Genomic DNA, 14,519 nt, shown 5'->3' with positions numbered 1-14,519 from the left:
CATTTGATGTTGGTCTCTTCTTTAGGCTATTAATAGTGAATGTAGATTTTTTTTGTCTCAGGCATCTTTGGTTAGGTCAAGAGTGATGAATTATAGAGAGCTCATCAAAATGTCTCACCTCCAACTGCTTGGTGAAGAGCAAATGGGTATTTGTTTGGAAAGAAACATGATTGAATTATAATGCAAGTGCTGACATTCTTCACCGATACTTAGCATAGCTCTTTCGGCAAAACTGTCGGTTTATCTATTATTTAAATTTCTAGGCTTATTTTTCAAAAGGAAAGTTGGAGGAAGAGAAAGAAGAAGCCACAGCTGAAAACTAGTCACTTGATAAAGAAGTGGTAGTAAACCTTTAAACTAGACACTGTTCTAAATAATTTAATCTATCTTAACTCAATTACTCCTCGACAGCACTCTGAGACACCATTATTATTGCCACTTTCCACCTGTGAAAATCGAAGCACAGAGAAGAGTAAGTGACTTGCCAAGGTCACACAGCTAGTAATGGGCAGGCCAGGGTTTCAGGCCAGTCAACTGAGGCTCCAGAGTACACTCTTTTTTTTTTTTTTTTGGCCGCTCAGCATGTGGGATCTTAGTTCCCCGACCAGGGATTGAACCCATGTCCCCTGCAGTGGAAGCACGGATTCTTTTTTTTTTTTTGCGGTACGCGGGCCTCTCACTGCTGTGGCCTCTCCCGTTGAGGAACACAGGCTCCAGACGCGCAGGCTCAGCGGCCAAGGCTCACGGGCCCAGCCGCTCCGCGGCATGTGTGATCTTCATGGACTGGGGCACGAACCCATGTCCCCTGCATCGGCAGGCAGACTCTCAACCACTGTGCCACCAGGGAAGTCCCAGAGTACACTCTCTTAAGGACTGTATCGTGTTGCCTTTCTAAGAATTGTAATAATTAACATTTATTGACCACTTACTGCAAGGCAGATAATCTTCTAAGGTCTTTGTATGTATTAGAATGTTTAATGTTTACAACATACTTAACATATGAGGAGAAGGAGGCCTTTGCCTGAAGTGTCACAACTAGGAAGTGCTGGGCCTGGGATCTGATCCCAGTCAGTCTACCTCCAGAGCCTGTGCTCCTCACCACTGTACTGTGCTGTAGATTCTCTCTCCATTATTGCTCAGGATGGTAATTGTATACTTTTTCCTATAAGAACTCTACAGCTTGGTGGTACTTCAAGGACACATTTGTATTGCTATTTGCAAGCAGACGCATTGCTCACAGAATAATATCTCAGCCTTGGGTGCTCTCTCCATTATACTGTGAAATGGTGTGGCGGTTGCAATACCACTGTTTTTTTTTTTTTTTTTTGGCCGCTCAGCATGTGGGATCTTAGTTCCCCGACCAGGGATTGAACCCATGTCCCCTGCAGTGGAAGCACGGATTCTTTTTTTTTTTTTGCGGTACGCGGGCCTCTCACTGCTGTGGCCTCTCCCGTTGAGGAACACTGGCTCCAGACGCGCAGGCTCAGCGGCCAAGGCTCACGGGCCCAGCCGCTCCGCGGCATGTGTGATCTTCATGGACTGGGGCACGAACCCATGTCCCCTGCATCGGCAGGCAGACTCTCAACCACTGTGCCACCAGGGAAGTCCCAGAGTACACTCTCTTAAGGACTGTATCGTGTTGCCTTTCTAAGAATTGTAATAATTAACATTTATTGACCACTTACTGCAAGGCAGATAATCTTCTAAGGTCTTTGTATGTATTAGAATGTTTAATGTTTACAACATACTTAACATATGAGGAGAAGGAGGCCTTTGCCTGAAGTGTCACAACTAGGAAGTGCTGGGCCTGGGATCTGATCCCAGTCAGTCTACCTCCAGAGCCTGTGCTCCTCACCACTGTACTGTGCTGTAGATTCTCTCTCCATTATTGCTCAGGATGGTAATTGTATACTTTTTCCTATAAGAACTCTACAGCTTGGTGGTACTTCAAGGACACATTTGTATTGCTATTTGCAAGCAGACGCATTGCTCACAGAATAATATCTCAGCCTTGGGTGCTCTCTCCATTATACTGTGAAATGGTGTGGCGGTTGCAATACCACTGTTAGGTGCACCTGGGATCAGGGTTTCCTCCTACAAAAGATGCTAGGCGGGGAGCATCTCTGATTTCATGAATGAGAGCCCTATATCCTAAAGCCCTCCTTTCATCTTGCCTCTTCTCTTTGTAATTTATATAACCCTTGTAATTTATGTCTTGTGTTGTTAGGGAACTGTTGACTGAAACAACAATGTCAGGGTCGAGGTTGCAGGTAGAAATTTGTGTCAGTAATTCTGGAGAGAGACTAGGGTTATTGCTGTAGATTTTGGATTTACGTGTGTATAACTGATAGCCAAAGAAATTTACAAGGATTCCTTGAGAAGGTGTTTGAAACAGAACTTTTATGATCTTTTCTTTAAGGGTTAAAGGAGTTAGTAACTTTCTACTCTTGAAGGCAAATGTCCTCATAATTCCCCCACATGAATCAGTATCCAGATTCTTTGTGACTGTTAGCTTTGTTCTTTTCCCTCCTGTTTGTGAGTTCCTGTAGATACTACATTGATTCTATATTTGGTACTCCTTTGGTGCTATCAATACATTATTTGTTTGGAAGAGGTGCAAATTAGACTGCCCTTTTAAAAAACTCTCAGAGAGGCAACTGCTGATCTACTATAATGCTTAGTTCATAGCAGGTGCTTCATAAATACTCGCAGAATGATAGTTTAAGTGAAATGGAAATGCAGAGTATTTACAGATGCTATAGTCTTGATGGATTGGAGCTCTTGAGCAAAAGGTTGGCTAGAATATGGTGTGATTGAAACCAGGGTTAAAGGATTCAGTTTGCTTCAGGGAAGAAAAATCTGCAGTCGACAGCCACAGGCTATATACCCTGTGAAAACTTGGAAGCTATCTCTTGGGCAAGTGGGATGTGACTGTAGCCACTAGTTTGAACTAGCAAGATAAGGTGTCCTCTGGCCATCCATTTAGTTGACTTAGGGAGAGGCAGGTGAGTGGTGCCAGTGACTTTTATGGAGGACAAGACTAGGTCTTGCCTTCTAATTATTTATATTTCTCCTAGAGCCTAGTATTATGCCTGTTGCACAAACCTGTTGACTGATACTAGTTTAAAAGGAAAATCTGACCAAGAAAACAAAACACTGAAGCCTTTTCCTTACATTTTCTGGACCCAGTATGCTACAAGCAGAGGCTTTATTTAAATCTTTTGGAGTAAAACATCACTTGTCTGGAGTGTCTTTCCTTGCGCTGGCTTTAGCCAGGTGGTCTTGCTCCATGCGCAGTTTGCATCCCCTGTCAGAGTGCTGTCAGGTTTTATCGATTTGTCTTGTTTAATTGCCCATCTTCTCTATTACCTTGTGACTTTGTAAAAAAACATGTGCCAAGATGGTTTTCTTTACTTTGACACTGGCACTGCATAGGTGCTTAATAAATTTTTAATGAATGACTAGGTTATACAGCTGTCTTCCTAGGAGATGAAAACCTTTGAACAAGTCAATGAATGAACAGAAAAATTGCAGTTCAGTTGGTCTATCTAAACAGTAGTATTCCCAGAGCAGTCTTTGTGTGACTTGGGGAGGTACGCGCTGGGGGCTGAACTTTTTCCCCCAGGCTAGTCATCCCCATACCTGGGGTAGTCTTAAAAGTACTATGTATTTCCTGTGGCCCCGCTCCCGATCTACTGAATTTGGGCGCGCTCTCTCTCTTTAGTTCAAACTGCCTAAGTGATTCTTACGCAGCCAGTTTGGGAGTAATGTCATCAAACACAGTCTGAGGCAAGAGGTGGGTAGGCTGCTGGTTGTGGGCCTGTCCCCTTTCTGCTCCTTGGTTCACTCTCTGGGAATTGAGCCAAAAGAGATGATCTTTAGGCTCCTTCCCTTCCTAAAGTTTTGTGATATATAAAAACCCTTACACTTGGGTATTAGAAAATTATTTATTTTTCCTCATACTTGTAATTGTTTTCCATAATCTTTAAAATTTGTATAAAATAGTATATTTGCTTTGTAAGTGCACATAGATTTATGTAGGGCGCGGCTGGATAGCCATTGCGCATGCCGCTAGGGCGTATGCACCTAATATGCTAATCAGGTTTTGAAGCAGTGGCCTATCCAAAGTCCGGCTTGCGAAATGCGATAACCATACGGACGAATCAGGGACTTACACGAGTCCTTAAGCCCTTATATAAGCAGACAGGCTCGAGCGTACGGGGTCTTCCTTCCATCCGCCTGAAACCAAGCTGTACTCCAATAAAGTGTGATGCGAGAAGAATCTAGCGTGTGGTGATTCGTCATTCTGCTGGTCAGAAGCGGCTCGCCGCAGATTTAAAATTCAAATACTATTACAAGACTTACAACAAAAAATAAATTTGCTACCCCTCAGACCCACTCCGCAGACCACTTTCCACTCTTCTCTGTTTACCTCTAAGTGATAATACTGCCATTTCTAGATTGATCAATTATAGACATTGACTGACTTTTTCCTAGGGTAGATTAGGAGTTGCCTCTTTGAGAGCTTTTTTTAAGGTACAGCCTAACTTACACCTCTTTCAAATGAATAGTAGTGATGATTTTTTAAAGCATGTTAGGCTTTACTTTTTGGTTCGGGAATTGTCACTGCAGACTTGCTATACGAGGTGATGCAGTATTTAAAGTAGCTCGTTCAGTAGTTAGCGGTGTTTCCATTTCTGTTTTTACTTTTGTTCATCACCTCATCCTTCTGATAATGTCCTGTTGATTTGCCATGATTTTAGTTGATCAATCTTAATTCCTAAGTCAATAAAACATTTGAAACTCATTCTGCTTTTCATGACTCAAAAAAATGTGTAAACAGTTATAATAGTTTAAACTATTTATCCAATAATTATGTAATTGTGAAATGCAAAGAGGAGGGTGGAGGTAATGCTGACAGTTTTGAGTGCATGTGCAAATTACAGTAGTTTCATTGAATTTTTACTACAGCACTGAGTAGTAGATTCCTGCCCGCCCCCCATCTTACATATAAAGAAACTAAAGCTCAGAGAAATGAATTGCCCCTGGTCCCCATCGCTAATTATTAAAAGGATTTAGATCCCCATTGCTTGCACTCCAGAATCCACTACAGGTGTATATGAATTTTTAAAAACTGTTTAATTGAAGCATAAGATACATGCAAAGAGCAAAGCATTAGTATAGAGCTCAGTGAATTACCAAAATAAAACAGGAATGTAACCATTACTAAGTTAAAAAACAACAAAAAAGGATGTTACCAGCATCCCAGAGGGCACCCCTCATGTGCCCTCCCAATGACCACTCTCCGCCCATTCCTCCAAAGATAACCGTTATCGTGACACCATAGATTGATTTTGCTACGAGTGTTAGGTTTTGGACATAATTTGAAGCTACTCCTAATTCATATGTCCTTTTACATTTTCTGTTACCACATGTAGAAAATGAGTGCCAGTTTTTCTTTAAAGAGACCCATCAACTCCATTTCTTTCTCTACAGGAAGAAAAAAAGTATAAATTTTGTACAGTCACATGAATTTATTGCTTTGTGTTAAATGTGTCCCAGTTTTAGGTAAATAATTGCAATTTCATGGCTCTTTAGTCCGAGTAACTATGAAGAACTCTTTAAAACCAGTGATTGGTCACACCAGAATAGAAGTGTAGACCTGAGTCCTACTGAAGGGGTTTTAATGCTAAGATTTGAAAAAATATTGCAATAGGATCATTGTAAGTACTGTTTTCCTTTAGCCAGTGTTTTTTAAAACAATATTTGGTTTAACGGTTAGTAGGCCAAATAATTGCAGTATTTTGAAAAAAATTAATTTTAGGAATTCTCATCTGATACGTAACTCATGAGCACAGCGATCATTTTAGCAGTTGTAAGCAAATTTTCATCTTGCAAGTGCCTTCTTTATTTTCCTAAGAATACTGATTTATACCTGAGATAGCCAGGTTTTTGACTCCAGGCATTTATTTAATGTGGATTCTCTAGATGAAGGGGAAAAATTCCCTACTGTATGTATGCAGAAGATAGGCTATTAGTATTTAAGTATTTAAACACATTTCTCTTTAAATGTTTTTTATAATTATGAAAAGAGAACACATTTGTTGTAGAATACCTGAAATGTGCAGGAAAGTGCAAAGAAGAGAAAAATCTGATATTTTGTGGCATTTGTCTTTTTATTCCTCATATATGTGAATGTTTTTAATAAAATTAGACTTATAAAATGTGTTTCTCAGCCTCCTTTTTTCTGTTAATAATATTTATAATTTGAAAATGCATGTTTAGTATCACATATTTCTTTGAAAACATTAATAGTTGCATAATAACTTCAAACTCTTGTCACTTTATTTAACCATTCCTTTGTTTTTTAAGTGGGAAGGTCAGTTTTTGAGTTGGGGTAGGGTTAGAGTCATGTGAGTGAACAGGAGACATCCAGGATTCCTCCCACATTTCTTCTTCAGGTAACTAGGATAGATGCTGGTGTCATTTATTAATATAGGGGCCATACAAAGGAAGAGCAAATTTGCTCGAAGCTTTGTTTTGGAGATAGAGAATTTGACGTGCCTGTGGGCCGCTAGGGAGAAATGTCTGTCGGGCAGATGGATAGTTGCAGCTAAGAAGAGAGATCTGCACTAGAGAGATGGATCTACGGATCACTGGCGCTAGATTTTGGCATCAACGACAGACCAAAGATCTGCTGCCTTAGGAGATCACACGGTGGAGAAGAGGGCCAAGGATAGACCCCCTGGGGAGTGTCAGTGGTCAAGTGTTCGGAGGGATGCAGAGAAGCATGTGAAAGAGACAGAGCACCAGAACTGGAGAGAAGGTGGCATTGTGGTTGCTGAAAGAAGAGAAGAAAAGAGGGATGGACAGTAGTGTCCTGAGTCATGTTACAGAGGTGTGGGAGGAGACCCACTGGCAAGTGTCTATTGGGTTTGGCAATTAGAAGGTCATCAGTGAGAGGAGTTTCAAGGGAGTGGTGGGGACAGAAGGAGGGAGTGGCAGGGGAATAGTGGGTGAGGAAATGTGTGTGGTAGATAGAGCTGGAAGGGCAGAGGTGGGTCGGATGTGTGGAAGGAGAGTTGTTTTTACTAGGTATAGACCTGGACAGCTTTATGTGCTGATGAGAAGGGCCCAGCTGAAAGAGATTGAAGTTGCTGGAGGAGGGGGGGTTGATCAAGCAGAGGACCAGAGGAGAGTGATGGGTTTGGAGCAGAGGTGGAGGGATTAAGCTTGGATAGGAGGGAGATGGTTTCACTGAGAAAGCATGGGGTAGATGGGAGTAGTTGCTGGCACGGTGGGGGTCGGTGGCAATAGCTCAGTTTTCTCAAGACATTGGCCAAGAATGAGGCAGATTGGGTGGGAGATGGGCTTGAGGGCGGTGTCGAGATTTGGAATATCTGTGGTGGGGAGTAGAGGGTGGATGGACCGAAGCCCAGAGAATGACCATAGCAGCACTGTGGTTCCCTAGATACGATGATTTATGCATGGTTGCACGAATCCCCACCAAAGTTCCAGGGAAAGGAAGAGAGAAGTCTCTTGACTGCTTGCATCCTCAGGGGAGTCTTCCCTGATGTCCGAAGTTAAATTTCTTTATTATAGGTTCTCATAGCTCTGTTCTTTTCTTCTAGTACTCATTAGAGTTGTAGTTTTGCATTTGGTTGTTGCAATTGTTATTTTAATTATAAAAATTTACTTTCCCCAGTTACTAAAAGCTCTGAGGAAAGATATGTCGATTTTGCTTACCACTGTAGTGTCTGGCACCTCGTAGCTACTTGGTAAATGTTTGTTGAATTTAATGAATCAAATACAGTGGTTCTCGGGCTTCCTTGGTGGCGCAGTGGTTGAGAATCTGCCTGCTAATGCAGGGGACACGGGTTCGAGCCCTGGTCTGGGAGGATCCCACGTGCCACGGAGCAACTAGGCCCGTGAGCCACGACTACTGAGCCTGCGCTTCTGGAGCCTGTGCTCTGCAACAAGAGAGGCCACGATAGAGGCCCGCGCACCGCAATGAAGAGTGGCCCCCACTTGCCACAACTAGAGAAAGCCCTGGCACAGAAACGAAGACTCAACACAGCAAAAATAAATTAATTAAAAAAAAATACAATGGTTCTCAACCTTTTAAATCTGCCCCAGCACACCTGTGGAATATTACTTGCTTCCATCTGAACCGTTATTGACTGCCCTGAGGCTTCCTGAGGGAGGGCAGGTGTCAGGTAGTGTGGGGTAGTGGTTAATAGATCACAGGCCCCGGAATGAGAATGCCTGGGCTCATATCCCAGCCCCACCTCTCACCAGCTTCGTGACCTTGGGCAAATTCTTAATCTGTGGTCCAGTGTCCTCATCTGAAAAGTGTGGCTAGTAATAGTACCTACCCCATGGGGTTGTCATGAATCTTGCATGAGAGTTCACGGAAAGCTTGTAGAACAGCATGTGATATGTAGAAGTTACTTATTACTGCTAGTGGTTTGAAAAAGCCTCCCAAATAATTTTTATAATCATTCCTGAGACTCCATATGTTAAATATTGATCTTCAGGGAAACTGGGAAAACATCCCTGGACTGTGATGGCACCCTCAAACAAAACCATTCTTGGTCTTGTGGGAGTATCAATAAGAAAGAGTAGGAATGTCACGTGACTACAGTTGACCCTTGAACAACTCCAGGGGCTAGGAACACCTACGTTCCGGCTCGGTGGAAAATAAATCTTCGTGTAATTTGTAGCCCTCCGTGACCTTGATTCCTCCATATCTTCAGATTCAGCCAACTGCGGATGGTGTAGTACTGTATATATTTACTAATGAAACATATCTGTGTGTAAGTAGACCCACGCAGTTCAACCCCGTGTTCAAGGGTCAGCTGTAGTCATTTTGGTAGCCATCCTGGCTGCAGGATGAGGGATGAGTGGATGCTGTCTGCTTTTACACCTGCTGTGGTAAACTTGATTTTTTGTCTCCTTTGCAGAGGAGGTGGCCAAGTTGGAGAAGCACTTGATGCTTCTCCGACAGGAGTATGTCAAGCTGCAGAAGAAATTGGCAGAGACAGAGAAGAGATGCACCCTTTTGGCTGCGCAAGCAAACAAGGAAAGCAGCAAAGAGTCCTTCATCAGCCGCCTGCTGACGATTGTGGCCGACCTGTACGAGCAGGAGCAGTATAGGTGAGCTCCTGGCACTGGGCCAGTTTGGGGAAGCAAGCCCTTTTGCTTTATTCACAGGCTACATTGCAGCTTCTCCTCTTATTGACTTTCTTCCCAAGTTTATTTCCCTCTACTAGTTGACCAGCCTTTAGTCTCTGGAATGTAGGCCCCTTGAGGCAAGATTTTGTCTCTTTTGTTTGCTGCTTATATTCAGTACAGAGTATAGGAGTGATGGTGATAGCATCGCTGGTATAGATAGGAATTAGCTTACAGGTCCAGGGATTCAGAGGGGAGAGGTCACTTTCTCTTGAGCTGGTCAAAATGGGCATCTTGGAACTAGTGGGTAGTGTAGCATGATGGTTGAGGGTGGACTTTGGAGCCACACAGCCTGTGTTAGAAGCTCAGCTGGCCACTTACTGGCTATGTGACCTGGAGCTATATGACATGCCTCAGCCTCCTAATCTGTAAAATGGGGATAATAATACGACTGTTTACCTTAGGGTTGTTGTGAGGATTAAATTAATAAAATACTGTTTAAGCACTTAGAACAACAGTCTAGCACATAGTAAGTGCTCAATTTTTAATTGTTATTAAAACAGTATTGTTATTAAATGAGTTTTGAGGTAAAGGTTAAAGGCTGAGTAGGATTTAATAGATAAAGACAGTGATATTACTAGTAGAGGGAGTGGCTGAGAATAGGCTCAAACATGGGAACATGTGGAGGATTTAGAGGACAGTGAGGGGCCCATTCTAGGGTACATGTCCATATAGGGGAGCACTGGGAGAGGTGGGTAAGGTAGGGTGGATTGGGGATGCCAAGGTGAGGAATTTGGACTTGATCCTCTAGGAAGTGTGGAACAGTGTTTTTGAGTTATAGGACTATCATAATCAAAGTGGTGTTTTAGGCAGATTAGTCTGGTAACATCGTATAGATGAAATTATAAAAAGACAAGAGCAGCCATGATGTTGTCGTAAATAGTCCAGACCGGAAGTGATGAAGGACTGAGCTGGGATGTGGATGTGGAAAAGAAACATGGACATGAATGTGTGTGGAAGGAAGGATTTGCCTACTAGGGAGAAGGATGATTGGATTAGATGATTAAGTAAAATTTTGAAATTATGACATTTAAAATAGATCAAAATCCAGGATTGCCATCTACCATCTTAATCATTTCTAAAAGAAAAGAAAAAAATTAATACCAAAAAAATAGGAAGTACATACTCTGAGTAAAGGACAGGGCTTTCTTTAAATCTAATGGATGTATCTACTTGTAAAATATAGTTCATTGTCTTTTTTCTTTTTGCCCTCCTCTTTTTCCCATGGACAAGTGAAAACTTTGTTTCCATTGGCCCCAGGAAGACTGGCATTTCTATTACAGACACAGCTCTCCCACTGTCCAAGGCTCTTACCCGTTAGAATTCCCATAATTTACTTTCTGTAATACATAACAGTTGATTGCATTCCTTTTTAAAAAAACTTTAATTAATTTTATTTAATTAATTTTTGGCTGCACTGGGTCTTTGTTGCTGTGCGCAGGCTTTCTCTAGTTGCAGACTGCGAGAGGGGGCTGCTCTTCATTGGGGTGCGTGGGCTTCTCCTTGCAGTGGCTTCTCTTGTGGAGCACGGGCTCTAGGTGCGCAGGCTCAGTAGTTGTGGCTCGTGGACTCTAGAGCGCAGGCTCAGTAGTTGTGGCGCACAGGCTTAGTTGCTCCACGGCATGTGGGATCTTCCCAGACCAGGGCTTGAACCTGTGTCCCCTGCATTGCCAGGCGGATTCTTAACCACTGCACCGCCAGGGGAAGTCCCTGATTGCATTCTTATACTGTAGTCCTTCTAGGAGACTGGGAATGAGACTGGGCAGTTTCCTCTTCTGGCCACTTTTTACCTGGTCGGCTATGGTATGATCCCATGGCTCTGGTGGGTCTCCCTTCCTCTTCTAAAACCTGTCCTTTATCAAAAGAAGGCTGAATACCTTTGTTATCTACAATTGATAATCAGATGAGGAATGGAGACTTCAAAGAGGACTTACCTTTTGAGATGGGATAAATGAAACTGGAATATCAATTTCTGAAGCAGATGCTCTTTTACCAAGATAGGGGGGGAAGAATACTTTGTCCCATGAACATGCATTTTGTTGAATTTAAATAGTGTTTTTATGTGTATTTCAGTAACTGGAATAACTGAAGAGTCAGTGTTAAAATTTTTAAATTGAGCAATGTGGAAGAAATTGGTGCATTTCTTTTATTCTTAAGTTCAGGAGGAGGCTTTGGTCCCATAAGACAGTTAAAAATGATGGTTATATGTAGTTATTTACTACCATTCTTTTAGCAAACAAGCTTATAATTTTTCCTATTAAAGTGTTTGATTGAGACACTCTAGCAAGAAGCTCTTTATTTATGTTTCCTCTCCAGTTGTTACATCCTAGCATCCATATTTTAAAAGGAAATGCCTTTAGTTGACTAGGATGAAATTTTTTAAAAATTGCTAGCCTCCTAATTGTTTCTGCATAGAGTCCTCATAGCCTTGACCTGTCCAATTTTACATTTTTGAATCATATTTTTTTAAATTATTATTATTAGAGATTAGTGAAATCCTTATATTTATTTCCTTTTGAGATGTTAAGACTACAGAAGAAAAGTTTTGACTTGACATTCATGAATAATAGTAGGAATTTTATAGAAACATTCATTTTTATAATTTTGTGGCTAAAGTCAGGTTTGTGGCAGAAACAGTAAACAGTGACTGTTCATTTACATTATTAGAATTTAATACTTTACAAATAAATTTAGATGTAAAAATTATTTGTGCTTTGTTTTCATTATAATTTTTAAACCTTATCATAGGATATGATATGAGACAGTTTTATCTTCCATTTAAAATAGAATATCAGTTGTATTTCTTCTTTATTGATAGTGTTTTGTGTTAACAGTATTTTCTAATAGTTTGAAATAATAAGTACCCTATTACTCTTTTGCTCTAACATAATTAGTTGCAACTTGGTTAGTTCTTTAATAGAAGTAGAATTGATATGCTTACATAATTATAAAGTATGTTCTAGACAGTGCTTTTGTGGGGTAAAATGTGTTTGCATCAAGCGTTATACAGAAGCAGTATTCTGTTTGCATCTCCTTTTAAGTGGATGAGTCAATTCATGTAATAGTTTTTTCTTTCTTTCTCTCTTTCTCTCTCTCCTCTCTCCCTCCCTCCCTTTCTCTTTCTTCCTTCCTTCTTTTCTTTCTTTCCTTCCTTTCTTTCTTTCTCTCTCTCTCACCCCCATTCCTCTCTCCCTCTCTCCCTCTCTCTCTCTCCCTCTCTCTGAATTTAGTTTCTGAAACCTTTCCAGCCTAACAAATTATTTTCAACGGGAATATAAAAATAAAAAGACATGCAGATACAAGCAGGGTGATGCTGATTCGTGCCTGTGGATTGCTGCCAGCGCTGCCATCTGGCACATGCTTGTGTCAGCCCAATAGGTCACCCTTAGGTTTTTGTTAACTGCCCAGATGCTTTCCCACCTTGACATTTGACATTTCAAAGTTAAAAATAAATAACTATTTGGAAAGCTCTTTTCATGTAGTGGTAAGTCATACATATGGAAACATGTTTGAAAAAAAGATTTCTCTCATCCCATTTCTTTATAAATGGTTGAGTAAAAAATGGCCAATAATAGGTCTGAATGTTTCTGGTGAGAACAGGAGTGTAGATATTGGGTTTCATATTCTTGACTGCTTTGTCAAAGCTAATTTGTTCATGGTTTTTGGTTTAACCTTGCTTGAGCATTAATATAGTGTGGAGCACTGCAGCCCTGTAGTCTCAGAGCTGTCATCACAATCTTTAATCTTTCTATCTCTCTCTCCTGACGATTAATCTTGATTTTTTTTCCTTCGTAAAACCTCTTCTACTCTTTATATGAATATTAATAATCCTATGTATTGATAACTTGTAGGTTCACCATCTTGTGGGTGACATTAGGGAATGTCTTTGAAAGCAGAACATCCCACGTGAACTAAAGCTAGAAGTTAGAAATAGAAAACGTGTCTAGCAACATATTGTAAATATGAGCCATCAGAATTCAGTGGTAGCATAGAGAAATAATTCTGCTGTGATTTTTTTTTTCTTTTGCAGACGCATGTTGATCGGTCAGTACTCATGTATTTATCAGCTGTGAATTCTAGCTATACCTAGTTATAATGACATTTTATATCTGTGGGTATTTTTCTTCATCAGTGATCTGAAGATAAAGGTTGGGGGCAGGCACATCAATGCTCACAAGTTTGTCCTGGCGGCCCGCAGTGACAGCTGGAGTCTGGCCAGTTTGTCTTCCACCGAGGAGCTGGACCTGTCAGGTGAGCCTCTGACGGGCTGGGGACTCAAAACTCCCAGCACAAGAGCACTTGGCAGAAGGTTATGGTGTGTAATTTTGAAATATTTGTGGTTTAATGAATGTAGAATACTTTTCTTATAAATTGATGGTGACCATAAACTAGTTAAATAATTAGTGAACCAGTAGGTTGTACTTTGTGGACACTTCTGTTTAATGTCTGGCTAATAAATCATAAATATTTGAGGATTCACAGTATTCTTAGAATTTATAAAATACGAATATTTATCCAGAAACTCTTCATATAGTAGTATGTTATAAATATGGGAGCATGTGTAGAGAAAAATTTTTCTTCCACTCTAAGAAAAAGTCCTGCTGCCGTTCAGTTGCTTAAAATTTAATCATAGCTGCCAAAGGTACTTTTCCTGGTCTATAAGAACTGAATTCAGAAGTAACATTTATTCCAAAGAATAAGAATATTCTTTCTTTAACATCAAAGGATGACCATCAGTCTTTAGGATTTGAATAAGTGCATTGAGCTGTTTAATGTTATTATTTAATTGTCTTATGCCACAGTATGTTGTATAGAATTTGGGTAAATATGGTGGTTAAGTAAACTTAAAAACATCGTTTTCAAAAGTTGATTTCAAAATTGCATTTTCACTTAGTACTTGCCTAACAGCTGCTTAAAAAAAATAAAAAGAGCAAATTTTGAATTTAATTCTGATATTAATAATCAAGAGAATTATAATGTGGTAAGGAACATACCCAGGCATTAAGATATGAGTTACTTGCGGAAGTGATGGACTGTGTGGAAAGTCTGATTTGTCTTTGTTCAAAAGGTTTGCCAATTCAGAAGGTACTGTTTTCCATGTGTAGTGTTAGGAACACTGAGATGACTATAACACCATCCTTGCCATACAGAGCTCATACTCTGTTGGAGGAAATGGGCTGATAACAAATCATTTAAGGCCAGGGCTGTATATACAGTAGTATAATGGCTTTATGTCTAAGGTACAGAAGAGACTAACTTGGGCTGATAAGGAACGTGTCAGAGGTGGC

The 14,519-nt window shown here is 40.7% G+C and overlaps 1 protein-coding gene across 4 annotated transcripts in view; it reads left to right on the top strand.

Annotated features, from left to right (window-relative positions):
* The window catches only part of ANKFY1 (ankyrin repeat and FYVE domain containing 1), a 79,244-nt gene that overhangs the window by 9,161 nt on the left and 55,564 nt on the right, over window positions 1–14,519 (top strand). For all 4 annotated transcript variants that reach the window (XM_024734370.1, XM_024734353.1, XM_024734362.1 and 1 more), the window contains exons 2-3: window positions 8,964–9,156; window positions 13,364–13,482. In XM_024734370.1, coding sequence (XP_024590138.1) covers window positions 8,964–9,156; window positions 13,364–13,482 — 312 coding nt within the window. The remainder of the gene's footprint in view (window positions 1–8,963; window positions 9,157–13,363; window positions 13,483–14,519) is intronic.

Source organism: Neophocaena asiaeorientalis, unplaced genomic scaffold (assembly GCF_003031525.2).
Source record: "Neophocaena asiaeorientalis asiaeorientalis breed wild unplaced genomic scaffold, Neophocaena_asiaeorientalis_V1.1 scaffold129, whole genome shotgun sequence".
NCBI classification, from domain to species: Eukaryota; Metazoa; Chordata; class Mammalia; order Artiodactyla; family Phocoenidae; genus Neophocaena; species Neophocaena asiaeorientalis.
The sequence above is the reverse complement of the archived record's forward strand: the minus strand, read 5'-3'. Positions and strand labels throughout refer to the sequence as shown.